At 49.7% G+C, this 19735-nt stretch overlaps 4 protein-coding genes across 4 annotated transcripts; 3 read left to right on the plus strand and 1 right to left on the minus strand.

The window, feature by feature from the left end:
- Positions 1 to 407: 407 nt before the first annotated feature.
- On the plus strand, positions 408 to 3594 carry AYO20_08206 (hypothetical protein; the record flags this gene model as incomplete). Its single annotated transcript, XM_022646486.1, has 4 exons — positions 408 to 633; positions 690 to 924; positions 2280 to 3317; positions 3366 to 3594. 4 exons carry the CDS (start codon positions 408 to 410, stop codon positions 3592 to 3594), a joined length of 1728 nt encoding a protein of 575 aa, XP_022497483.1.
- Positions 3595 to 3899: 305 nt separating this feature from the next.
- On the plus strand, positions 3900 to 11213 carry AYO20_08207 (hypothetical protein; the record flags this gene model as incomplete). Its single annotated transcript, XM_022646487.1, has 7 exons — positions 3900 to 5349; positions 5411 to 6856; positions 6925 to 7261; positions 7312 to 8054; positions 8102 to 9004; positions 9081 to 9845; positions 9901 to 11213. 7 exons carry the CDS (start codon positions 3900 to 3902, stop codon positions 11211 to 11213), a joined length of 6957 nt encoding a protein of 2318 aa, XP_022497484.1.
- Positions 11214 to 11339: 126 nt separating this feature from the next.
- AYO20_08208 (hypothetical protein) lies at positions 11340 to 14530 on the minus strand (the record flags this gene model as incomplete). Its single annotated transcript, XM_022646488.1, has 5 exons — positions 11340 to 12806; positions 12859 to 13103; positions 13153 to 14276; positions 14339 to 14459; positions 14509 to 14530. 5 exons carry the CDS (start codon positions 14528 to 14530, stop codon positions 11340 to 11342), a joined length of 2979 nt encoding a protein of 992 aa, XP_022497485.1.
- A 978-nt stretch (positions 14531 to 15508) lies between these two features.
- On the plus strand, positions 15509 to 19590 carry AYO20_08209 (hypothetical protein; the record flags this gene model as incomplete). The annotated part of the gene is made up of 4 exons (XM_022646489.1): positions 15509 to 15779; positions 15836 to 15980; positions 16029 to 17066; positions 17112 to 19590. 4 exons carry the CDS (start codon positions 15509 to 15511, stop codon positions 19588 to 19590), a joined length of 3933 nt encoding a protein of 1310 aa, XP_022497486.1.
- Between the last annotated feature and the right edge of the window lie 145 nt (positions 19591 to 19735).

A 19735-nucleotide genomic window follows, 5' to 3' on the forward strand; every position in this document is an offset into this window, starting at 1 on the left:
GGGGATCGTGGGTATGTGCTGTTAATGCGAAGCCACGTGAAGTCCTATGGGCGTTGTGCCTCCGCATCGTGATGTATGCATCCCCTCAACGCCTGAAGACCGCCATGTGATTCCGCGCACAACAAGCCAAATGAAATGACGTTGAGTTTTTGCAGCGAAGTTCTTCCTTCTTTTGACATATGTCCGCAGAGCCTTAGAGAACTGATGAGCAGATCAAAGTAACAGAAGTAAAAGTATATCGTCAGACAATTACCATTTATTTTCATTCGCTCCTGAAGTTCCGATTGTTTGATCAACCGGAACTTGTAGACGCCGACTGCCGATCATTATCAAATCTATATGGGGTCATCAGTGCGGCTGCTGCCTTCTACTTTCCTAGGTATGCTTCAAATCTTCCGTCTCACAAGATGGCGCAAATTGGGTTTGACTTGACCCGGGCCGAAGAAATCACTCACTATCAGTTTCGTGATAGAGGGCTTCTTTATGAGGCATTGCAAAGCGCAACTAGAGACAGAGATGAACTGACTGGCGAGATCCATGAGTCCGATGGCAATCGGCGTCTTGCAAAGTTAGGATTTGCCGTCCTGGAGCTGGCGGTGGTTGATGAGTGGTTCAGACGAGGCATGAGCCATCGTGCGTTAAGATTGAATTTTACCGCCCTACTTAGCTGGTATAGTGACGAAGATCAGGAGAGCTTGACTTGCTGCGAAAGAAATTCCTGGCCAAGGACTACTTGTCCGATGCCGCGCAGCAAAAAGCGCTACATACCTGCCTGTCGATGTCTCAGCGGCAGGAAAACATTGCTGCTCCCCCGACGACTATGAAACTGGTCTTGACTGCCGTAGTGGGCGCAGTGTGGCTTGATGCAGACTTGGATATCAACGAGGGTCTCAATAATGTGAAGTGGGTCATGCAAACTTTTGGGTCAGTGCGCCTTTGCTGTTCATGAGGACTTCTATTCACTAGCGTACATCGACAGATTCTTTGATTGGGAGTTCTTGAACTATATCGATTAGAGCAACTATGTAGCGCGAGCGTGGAACGTTGAAGGCTGATCGAGCAAGCCTCTGCAGAGCTGGCGGCGTTGATATCTGGATGATCAATTGGGAGTATTAAAGTCTCCCGCAACACTCCCAGTTGATCATCCAGATATCAACGCCGCCAGCTCTGCAGAGGCTTGCTCGATCTCAGCGGGTATGTCAACTACAGACCTCGCCTCCGCTTCCAATAGCTGCTCGTCGGAATCCAATTTCACCTTCAGATCTGCAAGACTGTTATCCAACCTGTTTCGCCTCCTCATCAGATCCGCGTATGTTAGTTGACTCTGTCTGATCCGCTTCTTCAGTGTGTCAATGCTTCCATGGTGCTCTTTTCTCTTGTCGATCAAACCACGTATTCTCTTTGCTAGGGCTTGAGCCCTCTCTTGCCCGATACTTGTCGTCATCGAAGACTCCAGAGGTCGGCTTGGATGATGGGTGTAGTCGACTTCCTGTTTGATTCCCAGTTGTGTGGTAGACACGGGAGGGAATAAACTGTTCGAGGGAAATTTTGCCGTGTTTTCGTTTCTTCGGACCCGAACCGTATCTTGTTCAGTAGAAACGAGTATGGAAGTCTGCCGAGAAACATGACTCGCCCTCTCTGCGGCTGTGTATTCCTGCTTCAGTTCTCTCCCGAGGAGATCGGGTGGCGCTGAGGTCGCGCGCGAATAGGTCTGAGAGGTTGACACGGAGTCGGTGGTCGCAGCTGCAATACTGATGTTCTGCGCTGGGCGACGAGGTATCCACGGTCCACGTCCCGTAGAGGAGCCTGCAAGGGAATTGAAGTCTCCAGATCTCCAAACCCTTGTTCTGGTACAAAGTCAGCTTTCCAGCTGTGGTTTTCTTAGTGTCAGTGTACCTTTTCTGTTCATTTATTGACACGCATGCTGGTAATGTACCCTTCCTTTTTGCGCCAGCTTTCTGCATGATTTCCTAGCAAGTCATTGTAAGGCTCATGAATCAGAAATGGGAGTAATGGAATCCCTGGGCGTGCCAAGCCCGTGGTATCAATGCATTTTAATTGGCAGTTCTGGTCAAGGCTTTGGTAGCCTCATAATATCCTTAGTCTTCTCTTTACCTTTGTTTTATCAGGATGTGATCCATCAGGTCCACGATGCCGGAAAGACAATCCTTACCAGGTCCGACTGATTCCGACGTGAGGATCAAGTTATCCTGACTACTTCAAATTTGCTGATGAGTGGTTTAGTTCTTTTCCCCCCTCCTTACTAAGATCCATCGCAGAACTAAAGACGAGATTACAAACGGCCGTGATGCGGGAATCCAAGCTGTCCAAGAACTTAAGGACTTCATCCGAGAACTCCAATCCACGGCACGGAGCTTCGACGACACGTGCCGTGAAATTTATGAGAATGGGCTAGAGGGATTGGATTCACCATCTCGTGAAGCAGAAGGCTACCTAGAACCACAGATGTTTCTAGAGGATTCCTGTTCAGAACTTGCAGATCATAACAATCAGGTTTCGTTTGCAACTTCGCCAGGTCCATCCTTCGAAAGAGAAAGCGCTTTGAGCTTGTGCTCCCAATCACACGAAGAGTACGATTCAGACAATTTCTTGCCGTTTACCACCATCAATCCACACCTGATATCAGGTATACATCCGATTCGACCAAGAGCCAGCGCATATCAACCTATATTTCCATCTCAGCATTCTGAAAAGCGCATATGCCTGCCGGATTCAGTCGGCGGACACGCCTTTCGCGGACAGGGAACGAAAACGAAATCTAAGGTGAATTCGAAGCGTTCTAGTCAATTGCAAAAGAACCAGTCTCCAAAGGGGGGCACCAGGACCATTGCGGGTTCAGGCCTTTGTGCAGAGCTTAACTCAGTAGTGAACAGCCTAATATGGGGTGTTGCTGGGATCCCGTCAATCATTGAGCTCAAACAAGTACTGCAGGTTCTGAGAGAACGACTGGTGGCATCGAACATGAGCCTACCATGCTCGACCAAAGAAATATGGAGACACCTTGATATTTTGGAATCCAACACCCACACAAATAATGTCATCCATCGACTTTGTCTTGTGCGGTTGAACTCACGAAGAAATGACTTGAAAATCTTGTTTGGTGGTGGGGTCAACCACAAAAGGGCGGAGACATCGGTGATTGACAAGATCGCCGAGGATGCTGAGGAGGGAGACCGAGACAAGGTGAAGAATCGACTTCATGCGGGCGTGATCTGGGACGCGATAAATAAGGAATTTTCGATTGGAATCCTGGCGCTCATCCCCTCTGGAAAGGCAGACTGGCCCAGCAACGCTGCGTAAGTTGTGCCCAACCTCTGGTTATAACAACTCTCACAGATGACCAGGGTAGAGAAACTGAACAGGAAGGATCTTGACGACTTTCTCAGACCGGCCAAGAATAGCCGTCATAGCTTCATCAAGGAAGCAGCTCAAAAGGTGGCACAGATAATGCCATTGTTTGAGGGGGCGCCTTGTGAGACTGTATTGAAGCTTGAGAAGGCTGGTGTGGGAGAGCTGGAATCTATCCAGGACCAGAACGAACCTAGGGGTTTAGAATTCCTGGATTCAGTTTAGAGCAGAATTAGAAGCATCCACACAATCCCATGTCGTGACATCTTACGTCCATTCATATCCACCTTCATATGGGCCCCCGACAGGCCCCCGGACCAGTCACAGCAGTTTAGTATAGTGTCGAAATGCAATGCCAGCACAGGCCTTGGCCTTGGCCTCGTGTGTCTATATTTCCCTCCATGTCTCACCGAGAGCTATCCTCAGAACTTCCACTTGCAGTGGCAGTACAGTGTCCTAAGTTTGTGTCTCTCCTACGATTCTGCTCTTGTGGCTTCAGCCGCCCAATCTTTGTCGAAACATTTGGCATAATGGATCATGTTCGACGATCCAAGCTGCGAGGGCTATATACGAAGATTCTCGCGGGCAAGGAGCAACTTGGTTCCAACAATGCAAAACAGTTCCTAGAGGCAGTCATTTCTGAAGAAGATCCTGGGATGTGCATCCAAAGATTGAATGCCAGCGCTACAGGCTTAGGGTCTCTCCGGACGGCTTTGGCTACCGACGCATCCCTGCCCTTTCTGAATGGATTGTTCACCTCTCTGATTCGATATGTGCAAACCCCTGAAATTGTGACGATATGTGGCGGGTATCTGGTGCAGCAACTTGCCTCAGCGATTGTTGAAGTAGAAGTCACCTGGAATGCTTATATTGAAGCAGCAGCCTGCGGTAGACTAAACGACGACGCCTTGGACGTTCTATCCTCGTTCCTTGTTGAGATTCTCTCATCACAGGATGCGATCCCTCGTATCGTCGAGGCTGGCCGGAACGAGAAGATTCAAAAGCGGATGCTTGCCCACTCGACCATGGACGTCCGACTCCGAGCACGAAAGATAGCTCACATGGTTGATATTATCGGGGGCTGCAAATCGGCCACTGCGAATGGGCCTGGTGGGCGTCACGATAATGATTTTGAAGACATACATGCTATCCACATCATGCCCACAGCCGAAGAACTTGCCTCAAAAGATCCATATCTCCCCCGAGTCCAGGACATGGACAACCCCCGTGGTCCGACGAGTCTCGCAGCACAAGTGGATCGACAGTTCCGTTTGCTACGCGAGGACATGATTTCTGATCTCAGAGACGAGCTTGGCCACATCAGAGCTCCTGATAAATCACCTGTTCGAAAGAGGCTACGGGTCTTTAGTCTGAGCCTTGCAGGCGCCCTATGTGATGAGAAACGGCAGTGGAGTCTGCAATTCGAATGCCTCATTGGCCTACCTCAAATCAATACTTTACCTCCTGGCAAAAAGAAGAAGTTTGTTAAGGAGAACACAAATTATCTCAAAGATAACTCGGTTGGCTGTCTCATGATAGCCGATCAGTTTTTATCTCTCGCCACCATTTGCCGCGACGAAGCTCTTCTCGAGCACCAACCGCCAGTTCTCTGCCTGAGAATTCCGGAGGCGAGTGTCGAAAACGTGATATCAAAGGCGAAATCGTCGCTTCCGGTGTCATTTATCCAGTTGAACACACCACTGTTCTCGTATGAGCCAATCCTGAAGCAGCTGAAAGCAATCAGAAACATACCACTGGCAAAGGAGCTTTTCGCCGGTGACAAAGATTGTATGGTCAATGAAATTGATTACAATGTGAATCCGAGTCTCCAGAGCATCCTGGAACAAGTTGAGAAAGGCACCGTCGTCCGAATTGACAAAGTTCTTGGCCTGTCTCGAGAAATCAGACTGGACAAGTCGCAAGCCCAATGCTTCCTTGCTGGAGCGCGCCAGAAGGTCTGCACCATCCAAGGCCCTCCAGGTAAGCACCAATATAGGTGAATGGTGGTGAAGCTATCCTCAGAACTGAATATCTGTCACAGGGACTGGTAAGTCATTCATGGGCTCTCTGATCGCAAAAACAATCCTGCACTTCTCGAATGAGAGGATTCTCGTCGTCTGTTACACGCACCATGCGTTAGATCAATTTCTCGAAGAGCTTTTAGATCTTGGTATACCGGGTTCTAATATCGTGCGTCTTGGAAGCACCAAAAAGGCCACCGTCAGGACAAAACCGCTCTCACTGCAGGAAAGTCCTTCAAGTCGCAAGCTGACCCCAATCCAATTCAACATGCTGCAAAAGGCGAGGGATGCGGTCACACGGAAAGGCCGAGCACTACAACAGGCGGTTGCACGTTTGCAAGGAACGAACTTTTCAAAGTCAGAAGTCTTGGAACATCTCGAATTCCGATCAGAGGGTCCCCCTTTTTTTGGGGCCTTTGAAGTACCTTCAGTAGAAGGGAAAATGACCCAGGTCGGTAAGAGTGGGCGAAAAGTGGACAGATTCTACCTCCTGGACCAGTGGAGACGAGGAAAGGATGCTGGAGTATTTCAACGAAGCCATGGCTCCAGATTTCCCGAAGTTTGGAATTTGAAAGCAGCGGAGCGATCCGCGATTTATGAGCAATGGAAGCGTGAAATGATGGAGACTGTGTCAGCACTTGTATGTGAAGCGGGAGAGGTCTACAACAAAGCCCTTGCACAGGTGCGTGCAATCTACATGGAGAAAGACCTTGAAGTCATGCGGCAGAAACGGATCATCGCTTGCACCACAACAGCAGCAGCGAAATATGTCAAGCATGTCCAGTCGGTATCGCCGGGAGTCGTTTTGGTCGAAGAGGCCGGAGAAATACTCGAGAGCCATATTCTCACGGCGATTGGACCCGGCACGAAGCAAATCATCCTCGTCGGTGACCATAAACAGCTTCGTCCGAAAATCAGCAACTACAACTTGACGGTGGAGAAGGGCGAAGGATACGACTTGAACAGATCTCTCTTCGAGAGGCTCGTGCTTGAAGGCTTCCCACACCAGGTCCTCGTTGAACAACATCGGATGCGTCCAGAGTTATCTGCTATCCTCAAAGAGCTCACGTATCCTGAGCTTTGCGACGCCCCCAACACCAAAGGACGCCCTGATCTACGCGGATGTACCGACAACCTGGTTTTCTTGGACCATCGCCATCCAGAAGTGGAACTCGCAGATGTACGGGAGTGGAGAGACGGCTACACTCCTTCTTCCAGGAAAAATCTTTTCGAGGGCGAGATGACATGGAAGTGTGTACGCTATCTGGGTCAGCAGGGCTACAGAACCGACAATATTGTCGTCATAACTCCGTACCTCGGCCAACTGAGACTGCTGATGGATCTTTTGAGTCAATCGACAGACCCTGTCCTCAACGATCTCGACTCCCATGATTTGGTCCGCGCTGGATTAATGCCAGAAGCATCGGCGGCTTATGAAAAACCCAAAATCAGGTTGTCAACAATCGGTAAGTGGCAAACTAGACAACATCACCCTAAGCATTTCTGTGCAATTGGTTTGATTAACGAGTGACAGACAACTTCCAAGGCGACGAAAGTGACATAGTGATCGTCTCCTTGACTCGGAGCAATACCAAAAATGACATCGGCTTCCTCTTTTCCCCAGAGCGGGTGAATGTGCTTCTCTCTCGAGCTCGCAACGCTCTTATCATCATTGGAAACTCTGAGACATTCATGGGATCTGCAAAGGGTGGAGAACTATGGCGCAAAGTTCTGGGGATATTCAAAAAGGGCATGCATATTTACGAAGGTCTGCCTGTTCGGTGCCAGCAGCATCCAGCTCACAAAGCCGTCCTCAAACTGCCAGAAGAATTTGACGAAAAATGCCCAGATGGTGGCTGCAACAAGCCATGGTGAGTCTGGCTCTGGTGCGAGTACCTCCCAGTTGATTGACTCCATCTAGTGAAACCATCTTGAATTGCGGAGTCCATAAGTGTCCGCAACGCTGCCATCAGCTGTTTGATCATTCGAAAATTCCGTGCGAACAGATCTTGGAGATCAGGTGCAAGAATGATCATCTTGAACTGAGAAAATGTCATCAGTTGACGAGAGGGAAGTGCAGCCAGTGTAAAGATGGCGAAGAACGGGAACAGCGAAGACTGAAGCACGACCTCGACATCCAGGAGCGGCGAACCCGGCTTGATGCGCTGCATGCTGGCAGGATGGAGAAGATCGACCAGCAGATCCAGTCTGCTCGAGACGTGGAAGAGGAGAGACAGCTACAAGAGGACCGAGAAAAGGCTCTGCAACAGAGACAGCGAGACCTGGAAGATTTGCAACAGTCTCTATCTCAAGAGCCTCCATCTCATGTCGCGGAACCAACAACTTCAGCCACAGTAGAGACGCCCAAGGCTCCGCGAACTCCGCTTCCTAAAGATCAAGTACGCCCATCACAATCTCCCAACATTACTTGGCCTGAGCCACCGCCCACTCCCGAAGACTCCCCAGAATTTGAGTGGCAACGCCAAAAGCGAGTCGAAAATGCAACGAATGACGCTATTGATGCCATCATGGCAATGGCGGGGTTGAAAGAAGTCAAAACAAAGATTTTGACGATCAAGGCAAAGACAGATGTCGTTAAAAGGCAGAACACCGACATGAGGAAGGAAAGGCTTGGAATGGTCATGCTCGGAAATCCTGGCACAGGTAACTCTGAATTCCTAGGCCGAGGAACCTTAACTGATAAACGAAAGGTAAAACGACTGTGGCAAGATATTACGCGAAGTTTTTGACCAGCATCGGCGCACTGCGCGGGTCGGGATTTGTCGAAGTTACAGGCTCGAGCCTGGCTAACGAAGGTGTGGCTGGGACGAAAAAGCACATTGAGAGCCTCATAAAGTTGGGCGGAGGCGTGTTCTTCCTCGATGAAGCATACCAGCTCACGTCGGGAAATTCCTTTGGCGGTGGAGTTGTGCTCGACTTTCTCCTGGCGGAGATCGAGGAGAAGATTGGTTCAATTGTGTTCATCTTTGCAGGCTACACGAAAGAGATGGAGAAGTTCTTTGAGCACAACCCTGGCCTTGATAGCCGCTTGCCCCATCGAATGGCCTTTGCGGATTATTCGAATGCCGAACTGTTGACTATGTTGGAAAAATACGTCGACCAAAAATACGCCACCCGTGCGACTTTTGAAGATGGTCCACGGGGTCTCTATGCGAAGATATTAGTCGACCGTCTGGGCGTAAATCGAGGCAGGCTAGGTTTTGGAAACGCCAGATCTCTGCACAATACCTGGTCGAGGGTGTCAGAACGGCAAGCTCAACGGCTGGTGAAGGGGCGCAAAGATGGACTTTCCCCTGATGACCTTTTCTTTTCGAAAGACGACCTCATTGGACCGCAACCCAAAGGAGTCCTTCAGACCAGTGCAGCTTGGAGAGAGCTACAGAGCATGATTGGGCTGAAGCAGGTCAAGGAGAGCATCAATACTCTAGTGGGTGGCGTGGAAAAGAACTATCATCGAGAGCTTGCTGGAAAGCCTCCCATTCAAGTGTCGCTCAACCGGATTTTCATTGGGAACCCAGGAACTGGAAAGACGTCGGTAGGAAAGCTCTATGCTGCTATTCTCGCAGAATTGGGATTACTTTCGAAGAACGAGGGTAAGTTTTATGACCAATTCACGATTCCCGTAGGTTCCAAGGCACCAAGAATTCTTGCTCATTCATTTGTGTTTAGTTGTGTTCAAAACTCCGAGCGATTTTGTCGGTGCACATCTCGGAGAATCCGAAAAGAACACCAAGGCAATCCTGAGAGCTAGCGAGGGCAAGGTCCTCCTCATAGATGAGGCGTACGGTCTCTTTGCAGGCGGTGGAGTTGGAAAAGGCCAGGCCGACATCTACAAGGCAGCGGTCATCGACACAATTGTTGGCGAAGTTCAAAACACCCCAGGTGAAGACCGCTGTGTGCTACTTCTTGGGTACGAGGACCAGATGAAGGAGATGCTGGATAACTCGAACCCAGGCCTCGCGAGACGGTTTCCCATCAGCGAAGCATTCCACTTTGACGATTTCGGAGACGAAGAACTTCGACAAATCCTCGATTTCAAGCTGAAAAAGCAGGGCCTTGATGCCACAGACGAGGCGAAAGACGTCGTTATCGGGATCCTATCCAAAACTCGAGATCGTCCCAATTTCGGAAACGCAGGCGAAGTCGAGAACTTGATCGGCCGAGCAAAGGCACATCATCAAGCGCGATCGCAATCCTCGTCGATGGACAACGAGAATCCCGACGTGATATTCCTGCCACAAGATTTTGATCCCGACTTCGACCGAGCATCGCGATCAGGTAGCATTTGTTCCAAGATCTTCGGCAACCTTGTTGGCACTCAGGAGTGGACCGGGAAGTTCGAGAGACTTCAGAGAATGGCTCTCAATATGAAAGGTCGAGGCAAGGATCCAAAGCAGCATATCGCCTTCAATTGGCTTTTCAAGGGCCCTCCAGGTAAAGATCGAATGAATCCATATGTACCAAGATGGCATCACTGACGGATTTGCAGGAACCGGAAAGACTACTGTAGCTCGAAAAGTGGCAGAATTTTACTACGAAATCGGCATCTTGTCAACGAAAGAGTACGTCGAGTGCTCCGCGTCCGATCTCATCGCCCAATACGTCGGCCAGAGCGGCCCCAAAGCGAGAGAAGTGCTCACCAAAGCGCTTGGAAAGGTCCTTTTCGTCGACGAAGCATACCGTCTGTCCGACGGCCCTTTCGGCAAGGAAGCTGTCGACGAATTGGTCGACTGTGTAACGAAACCCCAGTTCAAAGGGAAAGTCGTCGTCATTCTCGCCGGGTATTCGAATGATATCGACAGACTGCTCAGCGTGAATCGCGGGCTGGCGAGCCGGTTTCCTGAGGAGCTGATCTTCGAGAACCTGAAGTCAGATTCGTGTCTAGAGCTACTGGAGAAAGAACTCGGCAGGCTCGGAGTCATGATGAGTCCGGCCTGTCGAGTCACGTCCTCGGACATTCATATTCAACTGGCGCAAGTGATTGACGAGTTAACCAAGTTGCCATCATGGGGAAATGGGCGGGACATCATCACAATATCTAAAAAGCTGATTACATTAGCTTTCGAGCGAGCCGAGGATTCGTTCGAGCCGCTGGTGGCAACAGAAGTCGACATCCTGAAAGAGCTTTCTGAGCTGCTTACAATACGGAAACACCGTGAAGCCAACAAGGCGACATGTGACCCAAATCCGGTCTTCCAGATGCAAGACGACCATTTTGCCTCCAGGCCCAGCTTTTCACAGAATATCAACATGTCAGGAAACGCTGCGATATCAGAAAACGTCATCAGTGCTGATCATGCGGGTCCGACAGAGGAGTCTGAGACGCCCAACGCCAACCATCGCGACCCAGGTGTATCAGATGCAACGTGGACACAGCTTCAAAGGGACATCGAAACGCAATCTGCCGCTGAGGCCGCCTTTCAAGCGACGGTCCTTGACCATGAACGCCTCATCATGGAACTCGAGACCTCGTCAAATGAGCGTTCGTCGAAGATTGCAGAGCTTGAACAGGATACTACTGCTTTCCAGACAGATCAAGAGACAGCTAATGAGCTCAAGCGTAAGCGAGAAGAGGAACGTATACAGCAGCTCGAAATCAAACGTAGGAAAAGTGAGAAGGAAGAGACGTTGAGACGTATCAAGAATGCGGAAGAGGCTAGAAAGAAGTGTGAAGCGGAAGCACAAAAGAAATTGAAAATGATGGGCGTCTGTTGTGCAGGCTTTAGATGGATAAAGCAAAATGGAGGGTACAGGTGTGCTGGGGGATCTCATTTTGTGACGGATTCACAGCTTGGACTCTAGTGATGAAATAGATATTATCATGGTAGTAGTACTTACGTATTCTGAAATCTCAATGAATATCCACGCTTTTTCCGAAAGAAACATTTAACCATAGCAGCAATTTTGGAGTTTAACTAACCTCTCCCCTTACACGTAGAACATCGAATTTTGCACATTCGGATGCAATCTGACCGCACTTTGATCCGGTAATTGCGTCGACTGAGTGCTTGTTGAGCCACTTTCTGAGACCTCCGGATCAAACAGGCCGCTGAGATAACATCTCGCCCGCTCGCATAATAGGTCGGCGTAGTAGGCAGGCGGGCAGATGCTGACGGCTTTGGTTGCGCGTCCGAAGAGATAGCAGAGATTGTGCGTCAGGTCTTCCAGCATATCAGCGGGATTGCCAAAGGGCGGCTTGACAGGCAGTCGCCGAAATATCTCGTCCAGCACAATGTAGTAATGCGCAGGACGAGCGGTTCCTTGCAAAGCGGTGTGGGCTTGTAAAAAGAAGTCCCAGTTTCGAGCTTCGGTGATGCCGCGATCGACAATCGTCCCGTTTGGTGGGTTCGACGATCTATCTGCGTCGGTTTCTTTGGTCGGGTAGAAGCGAGTGTTGTGCCGCTTGCCAACGATGATGATGGTGATGCTAGGAAACCCGCTTTTAGTCTTGTCGGGGGGGTATAACTCCTTGCAAGCGGCTCGGAACGATGGAAGTTCTTTCTCGAGAACCAAGTTGTATAGACCTTCGGAGACACCGTCACGGTAAACGAGAATATTATCGGGAAGGGACTTGTTGACCTTTTGCCACAGCTGAAGTCGTGATTGAATCAGTGGCTGAAGGCCCGTAATCATCTCCTGACCAGGAGGTTGAATGAGGAGCTCTGCTGGCCATTGTCCGAGCCAATTGTCGACTGATGCCACGATGCCACTAACGCTGGGTGCCGTTTTCGCAGAACTTGGGGACGGATGTGTAACATCCAAGCCGACGATCATGGTTTTTCCTTCGGCCACAATGCCGAGCTTCTGGTTGTCGAGTGAATGATTCCTGCCTCCAAGCTTTAAATTGACCTTTAAAGCAAGATTGGCGAAATATTGGTCGTTGTAAGGTTTGACAAACTTCGAAGCCACAGCGCAAACGTTGAGGAGTCCTTCTTTGACGTCGCAGGCAGTTTTGACACGATTGTAGATTCTGGTGTCCTTCGAGGGAAGTATGACGAGCAGGAAGCCTGGTGGCTTCCTCCTTTCACTATGCATGAATAAGTGGATAGAATTGTCGATCTGTCTCTCCATTGTGGAGTGGTCGAGAGTCAGATTCATCCCTGGGGTGTGATTGACGGCGGTAATACCAAGCTCTTGCAATTTCTGGGTAAAACCATCCAGCGCGGTTAGCAGGCTTTGTTCAGAGCCCCATGGTGAGGCAGAACCACGCATCGAGATTGCGAGGTAAGTCCAGTAAGGCAAGTTTGATCGCGTCGAAAAACGCACGTTTTGCAAATTCCAGCTCGCTGCACGAGGGTTGGTGACACCTTTTCCCTGATAAAGGATCCTTGGGGTGTCCAAAACACGACCGGGCACGCAGACAAAATTGGGCTTGATCCCAAGACCAAAGTTATTCTGCTCCGTCATTTGTGAGTGATCATGACGCCAAGGAAATGGAGGGACTGACCAGTGTAGCATTCATCGGTGATATCCCTAGTAAGCTCACCCCAGAAGTTGCAATGAAGCGGGCGTTTTGGTCTGGTGAACGCACCGCATATTTAATCATGTTTTGCGTTTGAGGCGGGCTCAGTTTCGTTAATGTGTGCTGGCCCCCGATGACATGACAGACTTGAGCCGGGAGGTAAGATGGATTTTGTTTGTTTCCAACATTGACTATTGGCAAGCTAATGTCCCGAATGACCAGGTTGTATGCTGTTGGGGGTAAGTTACGACTATCATCATCTTTTTGGAGGGGGCTCACTTTGCTTGAAGAAGTCGTAGACGCTGACATATCTCCCCTGAGTTGCACCGCTGCTGCTGTTGCTGCCTCCTCCAGGTCTCTGCCTCTGTGTTTGAGAACCAGGATCGGCAGCTGCCAGGAAGAACTTCACTTCCTTCGGACCGGCACCGAAACTGTGTACCACAGGCTTGTGTACCTGCTGTTGACCATCACCTTCCGATGCAAGGCCAAATATTTGTTTGATGCGAGGAATGACCTTTCTGCTCCTGTCCCTTCGCTGGATGTGTGTGACGCTCACCGACAATCGCCTCAGAAAAGTTTCCAGCTTCCGCTTATTGTTCCCATTCTGAGTTACGAAGACATTTATGAGCCCTTCCAATGATCCTTCTTGGAAAAACGCGCCGTACTTGACCTGCACGTTGACAAGAATCCGCGCTGTGGCCGCTCGAGCACTCATAAAGAACCCTCGGATTGCCTGTAGCCCTTCTCCCAAGTTGACCTTCTCTGTTGTAGCTGTGTTGGGGTAGTGTTTATGTGCTCCAACGCTTGCAATGTCAGATGCCGCTTTTGGATGATGTCCCATTACAATGTTGAGAGCTTGGATCAGCTCATCTTTGGAGCCGAAAAGTGCGGCGCTTTTTGTGGAGGTTACATAATCCAGCAATTCTGAAGTCGACAGAGCGGCGTTTTGACGAAGCGTGATCTGGAATACAGGAGCATTAGCGCTCGGGTCTTGTTGGTGTTCTTGACGATATGGCACCCGATAGTGATCCCTGAGATTCAATTCCACTTTGCTGAGCATGTTCGATCTGAAATCCGTAACGATATCAAGTTCGTGGTCGCTGAAATGATCCTCAAGCAGCAAGTGCACCAAACGTCTCGTCCTTTTGGCACCTGGACCTTTGCCGCTGGCAGTAGGAGTGATATTGATTGAATAACGGTGGAGGAGGAGATTCCCGTATCCTGTCAATTCGAAGTAGTTTGTCCACAGCAGTATCTCTTTCCCCTTGGTTCCGAAACCTGGACGTTCCGGGAAGACGTTTGTGAGGGTAGAAGAGCTTTTCGATCGCTGGATATTTGCTTGTATCTCCTCCTCAATTTGCTTCACCGTTGAGTCATATGCTGTCACAGAGCCTCCATCCGGGCTGAGAATTGTCAGCGTCTGTCAGGAAAGCCAATGTTTGATCCCGTACCGATAAACGCTGACCTGAGTTGGCAGGCCTCTGCCTCTACCTCTGCCTGAACCTCGATCTCCTCTGCTATGCCCTCGAGGGTGGAATGGCTGTCCTCTGTCCCCACCTCCACCTCTGCCTGCACCTTGATCTCCTCTGCCACGGCCTCGAGGATTGAATGGGAAACCCTTTTCCGCACCTCCACCTCTAGGTACTCTTCCAGACATTTTGTAGAAAGAGTGCCGTAAAAGTTTAGAGTTAGAGGGATGAACAGCTGGCAATGTTGAAGCTGGAGTGAGAAAGATGAAGAGTTGCCAATGTTGAGGTTTAGGGTAGTCAAGAATCAGGATCCTGCCCAGCCACTATCGTCGTGTATTGCTAATAAGAACCATGTAATACAAGGCACAAGGATGCTCTTGTCACTTGCCGGGGGAAATATTTCCAAGTTGATAACTGGTAGATGGGTGAGACTTCACCCGGACCTTTGACGTCCCAATCAGAATCAGATGTGGGGTCGTGACTGCCAGATGCCTCAGCGGGATTACGAAAGGTGTGATGACCGTCCCGAGACCCCTCCTGAATCCGACTTGTCCTCGAAATTGAGTCACCTAGGTTAATTGAAATCTATCTTTGCAAATCATTGTAACGATTTTGTCGAACCCCTGATTCGAGAGAGGTCGATCGACAAGCCACGCACAAGACACTGTGTTGGGTTGAGGGTACACGCTAGATCAACCTCTCATGTTTGCTACAATTTTCCACTGGAATTTTCAGAGATGCAAGGGATGAATCAACGAGCTTGCAGAAACTGTACTTGGCTTTACTCAAACACACTTGTACCATCCTCGTTAGAGCTTGAGAGCCACTTTCCCATGTACCTTTTTTTCTCGCGGCCGGGTTTCTAGAACCTCACCATGGACCAAATCACCGCGCGCACCCGCAGCTACCAACTAGAGATGTTCGAAAGAAGCATGCAGGAGAATATTATAGTGGCGGTAATCAATCCTCGAGAATACAAGATTCCGCGCTGACCCAAAGTTCATAGATGGACACAGGGAGCGGGAAAACGCATATGTAAGAGCGCGATCGAAACATCTAACTTCGACTCATACATTTCAGTGCATTGCTTCGAATAATGGCTGAGCTAGAGCGCTGCCCATTGCACAAGGTCGGTTACCAGCCAGGTAGGAAGATTGGGATATAATATGCTGACCATCACACTGCTTGTCTGGTTTCTTGCGCCTCATGTTGCTCTATGTGAGCAACAATATAATGCCCTTCGAATTGGCCTTCCCTCAGTGAGAATCAAACTCCTTATCGGCAACGATAATGTGGATCGGTGGAGCGAGCAGCGCATCTGGAATGCGGCACTAGATGGCGTCCGTGTGATGGTGTCAACCCACAAAATCCTCGAGGAAGCTCTCGCACATTCATTTGTGAAGATCGAAAACCTAGCTCTCTTGGTCTTCGACGAAGGTACACAAAATTCTTTGTCCTGGGACTGACCTGAGACTGACTGAGGTATCAACAAGCGCATCACTGTATTCGAAAACATCCTGCAAACAAGATCATGGCCAATTTCTACTATCCCAAGAAAAGCGAACATCCTGATCAAGTTCCACATGTATTGGGTCTCACCGCAACGCCCATTGTGCGGTCAAAGCTCCATGAAATGAAGTCTGTCTCCCTGATGGTAATATATTCGTTGACTAAACCTTTTTTCAGCACGGTCGAACGCAATCTTGACGCCATTGCAGTGACAACAAAACTCCATCGTGACGAGTTGTTTCACTTTGTTCATCGACCAGACTTGGTCCCTCTGGTATACAAAATCGACTGCCCGGCCAATGCCAGCACTACTCTAGAGAGGCTACGACAAATATGCTCAGCTCAGGCTGTCTCTCCGGCGCCTACTGACGCTTCACAATCTAAAAGTATACCCCAGTCTCCGTGGAAAGAGCAACTTGCCAAGTTTCGAACCAAGGCACACCACGTTTTGAACGAGTTGGGGCCTTGGGCCACCGACTTTTTCATTCTGGAATCGATCAAAGTCTTAGACAAGTCGGGTGGGGACAACACTGGCCTCTTATTCAGCTGGACGGATCAGGAGCATCGAGTTCTCACGAAACTCCTCTGCAAAGATCCTGTGCTCTCGCAGCTTCAGTACAATATTGCACCGAGTCATGACAACGTCTCAAAGAAAGTGGCCTGTCTACTATCCTTCCTTGGATCAAGAGACGCGAGCCAAAGCACTGCTATAATATTTGTTCAACAGCGAGTGATAACTGGTCTCCTAAGCCAGCTCCTTTCGGCCTATCCTTCCACCAGGGGAAGTTTTCAGTGTGCGGCATTTGTTGGCATGTCTCAGAATCGGAGTAAAAAGTACAATTTGCCTGAACTCCTCGACATGAAGGAACAGCGGCAAACCCTCGCCAGTTTCCGTGCGCGAGCCAAAAATGTGATTGTTGCAACCAATGCCTTGGAGGAAGGGATAGATGTACAAGCATGCAACCTTGTCATCTGCTTTGACCTCCCACAAAACTTGAAGTCTTTCATTCAACGGCGGGGCCGGGCCCGACAAGAAAAATCCGTGTTCGCGCTGATGTTTTCGGAAGAGGAATCCCAAGATAGGCTGGCAGAGTGGAAAACACTCGAGGACGGCTTACAGCGCTTGTATCAGGATGCCTCAAGATTGAGAGTAACAGCACTAGATCTAGAGCAAAGTGAGCGGGTAGATTACTCACTCAAATCATCAACGACCGGGTAAGTCTATCCTCTTATCGGAATATCTCTCTAACAACAGGACAGTGCAACGCTCACTGCCGAGGACACTATGGCCCATTTACACCACTTCTGCGCTAAGCTGCCCGTCGAACCGTTCTCCGATATGCGACCAATGTTCTCATACAAGCAAGAGCCGCCTGGATCAGAGGAGATCACTGCAATCGTCACCCTCCCAAACTGTGTAGACGCCTCGGTTCGCGTGGCAACAAGTCTCCATAAATGGAAGACGGAGAAAAATGCAGCGAAAGATGCCGCGTTTCAAGCTTACGCCGGGCTGTACTCTGCCGGCCTTCTCAACGAGAACTTGTTGCCACTCTCCCATGATTTTGAGATGCAGCTGGACGTCTTGGACAAGCTTGGATCCCAAGTCGATATAGACCTGGAATACAATCCGTGGCAGCTTGTCGCTCAAGCCTGGTCATCGACGTATATATACGATCTTGCGGTGCAGTTCAATTTCCATGAACGCACCGAGCGGCCGCCTGTCAGAATGAAACTCGCATTTCCCTGTGAGTTGCCTGATCTACAGCCACTGAGGGTGCAGTTGACCGCGGATGTGACTGTCTATATAACATTTCAACACGATCGCAGACGAAGATTCATCACTCCGACTGACAGGGATCTCATGAGGAAGGCGACGCATATCATTAGCCGCTCGACGCATTCTGACTACAGCTCGGACGACAGAATTGATTTCCTAGCTCTTTTTACACCAGTCATGGAAGACATGATGCTGCAGACTTGGCTTAATGCTAACAAAGGGAGAATTGAGGCATTTGAGCTTGTGAGCGTCTCTCGCAGCCTGATCCCTCGGGGATTCGTCCGGCACACGACAGAAGGACGACAGCCCCAGATTTTCAACTCGTGGACGGTAAATGATGATACTGCAACCTCAAATTTGCACCAAATTACATGCACTCCACTTCCAAGCAGAAGAAATTTCATGATTTCTCCCCCTGAGAATTCTGGCGCGGGAAAACTGAAGATCAGGAGCGACAACAAGGAAGAACACCCGAAGCTCAACTACTATCCCCTCGAGGAATGCACTATAGACCGTCTCCCCGTGGGAATCGCACGGCTCAACCTTCTGCTCCCCACGATTTTCCAACATATCGCGAACGCGTGGGTTGCGGACCGGATGTGCCAAACAGTTCTGAAAGAAATCCCGTTCCGATCCCTAGATCTCGTCATCACCGCCATCACCCCACCGAGCGTGCAGTGGTGTACGAATTACGAAACGCTCGAATTTCTCGGAGATTCGATCCTAAAGCTAGTCGTGTCTATACAGCTGTATGAACGCCACAAGAATTGGCCTGAAGGGTACCTCACGCTGAAAAGGGCCGTGTTGGTGTCCAACCAGTATCTGGCCAAGGCTGGGTTGAAAGCAGGTTTGTCAGCATTTATCAGGACGACTCCTATATCTTGGAAGAGGTGGTCGCCAATATTCATATCGGACATGGTGGCCAAATCGTCATGTGCCGCTCGAACGGTCCGCATGAAAGTCCTAGCGGACGTTGTCGAAGCCCTCATTGGGGCTGCGTTTGTCGATGGAGGTTTTGGCTCAGCGGAAACCTGCATTCGCCATCTGCTCCCTGGTCTGGACAATGAAAAGCTCTCCTTCGCAGTCCAGGCAGACAAGGAGCAAGTGATCGCCAGCCAAGACAGGTTTGAAAGCGTTATCGGATACGAGTTCCGCCATCCTTGTCTGTTGGTCGAGGCGTTAACGCACCCTTCCTGCGAAAGAGATCGATTCTCCCAATCATATCAGCGACTTGAGTTCCTTGGAGACGCGGTACTCGATTCAATCATCGCCTCGCAGCTCATGACGCATAAGGTGTCATCGCGGTCACCAGGAGTGATGACCCGCGTCAAATCAGCGATGGTAAATGCCCATTTGCTTGGATTCTTCTGCATGGAATTCTATCGTACCGAAGAATTTGAATTCGTGCAACAACAACAACCTAACGGGAAGTTTAAGATTGAGACAGAAACGACCAACATTTATCTGTGGCAACTCATGCGCAGTCACAATGACGTGGTCCGGGACCGTCGAATTGATAGCCTCGATCGATTCGAGAAACTAGGTGGAAGCATCCGACGGCAGCTCGACGGCAGCTCGGAATATCCCTGGCTTGACTTGTCTATGTTGCGGCCTGAGAAATTCTTCTCTGACATTATCGAGAGCCTGGTTGGAGCCATATACGTAGACTCCAAGGGGTCTCTCGAAAGATGTTCAACTTGGCTCGACTACATTGGCCTCATCAAATATCTCCGGCGCGTCTTGGATGAAAATATTGATGTTGTTCATCCAAGGACGAAAGTGGATTGGAAGACAGGTGCACAAACTACTGAGTATAAAGTCAGCAAGATGGCTGATCCCGCGGAGAAATTTCAGTGCATCTTGTTAGTTGGTGAGAAGACTTGTGTTCAAGTTGACGGCTACGATACTTCTGATGTTGCGATTGTTGCTGCTGCTCAGAAAGCGCTCAGTATCCTTCCGTGATGTTTCCGCAGTTTATAGCGATTCGAAGAGATTGGTACAATTTCCAATTCAAGAGCACTCAATTACCAGGGCCAGAAGCTGATGACACTCTCCTGCCTCAGCACTTGAGTCACAGAAGTCTTCCGATACAGTAAAACTATCTACT

Source organism: Fonsecaea nubica, assembly GCF_001646965.1.
Source record: "Fonsecaea nubica strain CBS 269.64 chromosome Unknown Scaff63, whole genome shotgun sequence".
Lineage (NCBI taxonomy): Eukaryota > Fungi > Ascomycota > Eurotiomycetes > Chaetothyriales > Herpotrichiellaceae > Fonsecaea > Fonsecaea nubica.